The following is a 6,669-nucleotide window of genomic DNA, read 5'->3' on the forward strand; positions in this document are numbered from 1 at the left end:
GGAAGAGCCCTGCCGGATCTGGCCAAAGGCCCATCCAGTCCAGCATTCCGCTTGTGCGGTGGCCAACCGGCTGCCTCTAGAAGATCCACAACAGGATGACTGCCACAGCAACAGATTTAAAGAGGCACACGGGCTCTCATACGGGAAGGAGTAGATCTCCGCCGAGACTAGCAGCCATTAGCACAAGATTGAAGCAAACAGGAGCAGAGGTCCACGAGTGGCTCTTAACCACAAGGCACAGATGGAACACTCTGTCTGGGGCAGTGATGCTCTGTGTTCTTGGTACTTGGGGGGGCAAGAGTGGGAGGGCTTCTGGAGTTCTGGTCCTGCTGGTGGACCTTGTGATGGCCCCTGGGTTTTGGCCACTGTGTGACACGGACTGGATGGGCCACTGGCCTGATCCAACATTGGCTTCTCTTACGTTCTTTTGTCTGGGGCAGTGATTGAAGCAAACAGGAGCAGAGGTCCACGAGTGGCTCTTAACCACAAGGCACAGATGGAACACTCTGTCTGGGGCAGTGATGCTCTTTCTTCTTGGTGCTTGGGGGGCAACAGTGGGAGGGCTTCTGGAGATCTGGCCCTGCTGGTGGACCTCCTGATGGCCCCTGGGTTTGGGCCACTGTGCGATACAGAGTGTTGGACTGGAGGGGCCATTGGCCTGATCCAACATTGGCTTCTCTTATGTTCTGATGCTGTGTGCATAGGGTGTACAGCCCTGTGTGAACATGGCATCCTGTGGGCCAAGTGAGGCATGATTGGAAGCAAGCACACTCCTGCTTCTTACGTTCTTTTCTCTGGGGCTTCTTGGTGCTTGGGAGGGCAAGAGTGGGGGGGCTTCTGGAGTTCTGGCCCTGCTGGTGGACCTCCTGAGGGCACCTGGGGTTTGGCCACTGTGCGATACAGAGTGTTGGACTGGAGGGGACATTGGCCTGATCCAGCATGGCTTCTCTTACGTTCTTATGTCTGGGGCAGTGATGCTCTTTCTTCTTGGTGCTTGGGGGGCAACAGTGGGAGGGCTTCTGGAGATCTGGCCCTGCTGGTGGACCTCCTGATGGCCCCTGGGTTTGGGCCACTGTGCGATAGAGAGTGTTGGACTGGAGGGGCCATTGGCCTGATCCAACATTGGCTTCTCTTATGTTCTGATGCTGTGTGCATAGGGTGTACAGCCCTGTGTGAACATGGCATCCTGTGGGCCAAGTGAGGCATGAGTGGAAGCAAGTACACTCCTGCTTCCTTCAGAACAGCTGCTGTCAAGGGTAAGAGGCTCAAGTCTTGGAAAGCTAAGCACACGGAAAAGCAACGGTGGCTGGAACCGCCCTTCTTGTATTCCATGCCCTAAACCAGCCCCCCCCCCCAATTGTTTAAAGCCCGTGGGCACCTTTGGAATTCTGATACAGTGTGGTGAGTGCAGCCACAAAATGGCTGCCACAGGAGGCAGAGCCAGGTACAAAATGGCTGCTACAACTTACCTTCAGTCCAGTGTTCCCTCTAAGCTGAGTTAGTGTGAGCTAGCTCAGTTTTTTAGCCTCCGGCTCACACATTTTCGTCTCAGCTCAGGAAGGGAGAGCTCCAGGGCACACCAATTTATGCAGCAGCCAAATCTCTCACTCACAACTTCAATGCCAGCAGCTCACAAAGTACGATTTTTGCTCACAAGACTCCACAGCTTTGAGGGAACACAGTGAAGAAACGTGTTTTGTTTTGTTTTTAAATCTGCACGGCCAATCAAATCTCCAATGGCCAATCAGAAGCTCTGTTGGGCAAAAGCCCCACCTACTTTCCAAAAACACTCGGCGGGCGCCAGAGAAGGTGTCAGCAGGTGCTGTGGTGCCCAGGGGAGGGAACACAGTGAAGAAACGTGTTGTTTTTTTTCAATCTGCACGGCCAATCAAATCTCCAGTGGCCAATCAGAAGCTCTGTTGGGCAAAAGCCCCACCTACTTTCCAAAAACACTCGGCGGGCGCCAGAGAAGGTGTCAGCAGGTGCTGTGGTGCCCAGGGGCGCCACGTTGGGGACTCCTCTCCTAATCCAGCGGGAGCCTTCAGAACACTGCCTCGCCCAACTGGGGCTCCCCCTGCAGCGGCGGGTGGGCACAGAGTAGGAAGTTACCTTCCCCCACGGAGAGAGAGGCAAGTATAGCCATGCTGTCGAGGGCCCCGTCAGCGTAGAGTGCCAGCCGCTCCATCATGCGCCTCCGTGCCGGGTTGATGACGATCTGAGGGGCAGCGGCGCCTGCAGAGAAAGCAGCGGATCTGAGCGACGGGGTGAGGCGGAAGCCACAACGTTGTCAGGGGGGGATGGGAGTCAAAAGTTGGGTGGATGGGCATCAGAAAACGGTGTTGCGGGTAGCCGCGATTTTACGGCCAGCACACGACGGGGCCGAAAGAGGGGACGCGCGACCAAGCGCCTGCGTTTTGTTCGCAGCTAAAAATATCCCTGACCTGGATAGCCCAGGTCAGCTGAGTCTCGTTAGACCTTGGGAGCAGTGTTCCCTCTAAGCTGAGTTAGTGTGAGCTGGCTCACAGTTTTTTTAGCCTCCGGCTCACACATTTTTGCCCTAGCTCAGGACGGAGGGCTCCAGAGCAAACTAATTCATGCAGCAGCCAAATCGCTGGCTCACAACTTTGATGCTGGTAGCTCATGAAGTAGAATTTTCGCTCACAAGACTCCAAAGCTTAGAGGGAACATTGCTTGGGAGCTAAGCAGGGTCAGCCCCAGTGTTCCCTCTAAGCTGAGTGTGAGCTAGCTCACAGTCTCTTAGCCTCCGGCTCACACATTTTTGTCTCCGCTCGGGAAGAGCTCCAGAGCAAACCTAATTGATGCAGCAGCCCAATCGCTTGCTCACAACTTGAATGCCAGTCGCTCATAAGACTCCACAGCTCAGAGGGAACAGTGGTCAGCCCTGGCTGGTTTTTGGCTGGGAGACCACCGGAGAAGTCCGGGGTCGTGACGTGGAGGCAGGAAAAGGCAAGCCACCTCCGAACGTCTCTCGCCCTGACTCGGATGGCTCCGGCGAGCCCGATCTCGTCAGAACTCGGAAGCTGAGCAGGGTCGGCCCTGGCTTGTAAGTGGATGGGAGACCACCGAGGACGTCCACGGCTGCTAGCCGACCACCCCTGAATGTGTCTTGCCTTGAAACCGTAAGCCAGCTCTGACTTGATGGGACTTCACTCGCGCAGTCCAAAAAAATGTACGTTGGTGGCGGCCTACCTCTACTGCGTGGGCCACCAGACAGCATTAACACAAGAGGGAGAGCCTTCCAAGAGCGCACACACACACACACACACACACACACACACACACACACACACACACAGAAGAAGCACGCTCTTTTTTTGCCAGGAGAGGGCAACCAGGATGGGGAGAGGGTTGGAATCCAAGTCTTACGAGGAAAGGCTGAAAGAGCTGGGTCTGTTTCGCCTGGGAAAGAGAAGGCGTAGAGGGGACACGATTGCAGTCTTCAAGTATCTGAAGGGCTGTCATGAAGAAGGTGGAGTGGATCTATTCTCTCTCTTGCTCCGGATTGCAATGGGTGGAAGTTACAAGGGAGTCGTTACCGGCTAAATATCAGGAGAAACTTCCTGACTGTAAGAGTGGTTGAGCCGTGGAACGGACGGGCTCGGGAGGGGGTGGATGGATGCTCCTTCGCTGGACGTTCTCAAGCGGAGGCTGGACGACCATCTTTCGGGTATGTTGTAGGTATGTAGGGCTCTCTTTCGGCTGTGCTCCTGCAGAGCGCAGGGGGCTGGACTAGATGACCTGCAAGATCCCTTCCGACTCTAACAGTCTATGATTCTATAAGCAACCCCTACCAGTGTTCCCTCTAAGCTGAGTTAGTGTGAGCTAGCTCACAGTTTTTTAGCCCCATTTTTGCCTTTGCTCAGGAAGGAGGGCTGCGGAGCAGACTAATTGATGCAGGAGCCCAATCGCTCGCTCACAGCTTGAATGCCAGCAGCTCACAAAGTAAAATTCTTGCTCACTGCTTAGAGGGAGCATTGCCCCCTACTCTGCCCTTCACATACAGGCATATTTTAAAAAACGGTTGTCTCCTGCCGCGTGCGCACACTTCATGCCTCCACTCTCATTGGAGAGACCAATTCAGGACGTTCTCAAATGTCTCAGTGCTCCAGCATGGGCTGCCTGCAGAGGTTAACGTCTGTTGCTTCCTTGGGAGCATTCAGAAGAACCCACCAGACGCTGTTGTTCCACAGGGCCGTGGGGCTGAGCAACGGATCGTGGCTGTGACCTCTAAGCTGTGGAGTCTCATAAGCAAAAATTAAACTTTGCGAGCTACCGGCATTTAAAGCTGTGAGCAAGCGATTTTGGTACTGCATGAATTAGTTTGTTTCGAAGTTGTCCTTCCTGAGCTAAGACAACAATCTGTGAGCTGGAGGCTAAAAAACTGAGCTAGCTCACACTAACTCGGTGCGTGGTTAGGCGCGCGGACTCTAATCTGGGAGAACTGGGTTTGATTCCCCACTCCTCCACTTGCACCTTGGGCAAGCCGTAGCTCTGAAAAGAGCTGTTCTTGAAAAAGAGCAGTTTCTGTCAGAGCTCTCTCAGCCCTGCCTACCTCACAGGGTGTCTGTTGTGGGGAGGGGAAGGGAAAGGAGTTTGTAAGCCGCTCTGAGACTCCTTCGGGTAGTGAAGGGCAGGGGGGTAATCCAATCTCTTCTTCTTCTTCTTTTACCTCACAGGGTGTCTGTTGGGGGGAGGGGAAGGGAAAGGAGTTTGTAAGCCGCTCTGAGACACCTTCAGGTAGTGAAGGGCGGGGTATAAATCCAATCTCTTCTTCTTCTTCTTTTACCTCACAGGGTGTCTGTTGTGGGGAGGGGAAGGGAAAGGAGTTTGTAAGCCGCTCTGAGACTCCTTCGGGTAGTGAAGGGCGGGGTATAAATCCAATCTCTTCTTCTTCTTCTTTTACCTCACAGGGTGTCTGTTGTGGGGAGGGGAAGGGAAAGGAGTTTGTAAGCCGCTCTGAGACTCCTTCGGGTATTGAAGGGCAGGGTATAAATCCAATCTCTTCTTCTTCTTCTTTTACCTCACAGGGTGTCTGTTGGGGGGAGGGGAAGGGAAAGGAGTTTGTAAGCCGCTCTGAGACACCTTCAGGTAGTGAAGGGCGGGGTATAAATCCAATCTCTTCTTCTTCTTCTGCAGCCTGCAAACTACTAGTGCACGGGAGGGGACTGCTCAGGGAGGGAAGTGGGCAGGGTCACTCCGATGGTGGCTCCAGCATGGCGAAACAACCTCGTCTGCAGCAGTCATGCAGCGTGGGAGCATCTGCCCAGGGCTGCACTGCTGGCTCTCCAGTCTGCTCCCAGCCCAGGGGGCCTTGCGGTGAGAATATACCAACTCGTAGCTTACCAGCTGCTGTCATTTATATAGTTTGTATCTCCAATACCCGGCATTACGTTTTATGGGCACACACGGCAAAGTGACATTTATGTCAGATCCGGAGTTCGACATGTCTGCCCTAACTGATGTTAAAATAGGGCAGGCGCTAAGGATCCCGAAAAGGTACAAGGTTCCTGTCTATATCCCATGATTACCTGGGAGGCCACCTGGTCAGGAAAAGATGGCTGCCTGATTGCAGACCGGGGCTCAAAGTTGTCCCCGGCGCACCATTCCAAGGGGGGGGAGAGCAACTTCCTCTGGCAAGGAACTTTTGTTAACTCCTCACCCCCACCCCCTTGACCCGGTTCGTCTCGCAGGTGCATCCTGGGAACGCTCCCGGAAGGCATTCTGGGAAATCTCCAGGAATCGCCTGGAGACTTCCTAGCACCAAACTCCTTAGCTGGTTTTCCTACCAGGGCCATTAGCATGTGGACAGACATGCTCTAGCAGGCAACTGAGCTGCCTTCCTGCCACTTCCAGAGGGAAGAAGAAAAAAACCCACACTTTTAAAACGGGGGGGGGTCCTTCCACAACACTTATATCCCCCCCCCTTTCTCCCCAGTGGGGACCCAAGAAATGCTCCCTCTAAACTGTGGAGTCCTGTGAGCAAAAATTCCACTTTGTGAGCTGCTGGCATTCAAGTCATGAGCGAGCGGTTTGGCTGCTGCATAAATTAGTTTGCTCTCTGGAGCCCTCCTTCCTGAGCTGAGGCAGAAAGGTATGAGCCGGAGGTGAAAACAACTGTGAGCCGGTTCACACGAACTCAGCTTAAAGGGAACACTGGACACAACGTGGCTTACATAACTTTCCCTCTCCTCCATTTTATCTTCACAACAGCCCTGTGAGGTAGGCGAGGCTGAGAGAGCGCGACTGCCCGAGGTCACCCAATGAGCTCCCCTGACCCAAGTGGGGATTTGATCCTGGAACTCCCAAATGAGAGCCCTGTTTGGTGTAGTGGTTAAGTGTGCAGACTCTGATCTGGGAGAACCAGGTTTGATTCCTCACTCCTCCACTTGCAGCTGCTGGTGTGACCTTGGGTCAGTCACAAGTTCTCTCAGAGCTCTGTCAGCCCCACCTGCCTCACAGGGTGTCTGTCGTGAGAAGGGGAAGGGAAAGAAGTTTGAAAGCCGCTCTGAGACTCCAAGTGTAGGGCGGGGTACAAATCCAGTCTCTTCTTCTTCTTCTTCTTTTACCTCACAGGGTGTCTGTTGTGGGGAGGGGAAGGGAAAGGAGTCTGTAAGCCGCTCTGAGACGCCTTTGGGTAGTGAAGGGCGG

At 54.0% G+C, this 6,669-nt stretch overlaps 1 protein-coding gene across 1 annotated transcript in view; it reads right to left on the reverse strand.

The window, feature by feature from the left end:
• Positions 1-6,669, reverse strand: part of IRAK1 (interleukin 1 receptor associated kinase 1) — a 32,721-nt gene that overhangs the window by 4,316 nt on the left and 21,736 nt on the right. Inside the window, exon 8 of the mRNA XM_015408820.1 lies at positions 2,110-2,232. Within this exon, the coding sequence (XP_015264306.1) occupies positions 2,110-2,232 (123 nt within the window). The remainder of the gene's footprint in view (positions 1-2,109; positions 2,233-6,669) is intronic.

Source organism: Gekko japonicus, unplaced genomic scaffold, assembly GCF_001447785.1.
Source record: "Gekko japonicus isolate JY-2015 unplaced genomic scaffold, Gekko_japonicus_V1.1 scaffold3642, whole genome shotgun sequence".
Lineage (NCBI taxonomy): Eukaryota > Metazoa > Chordata > Lepidosauria > Squamata > Gekkonidae > Gekko > Gekko japonicus.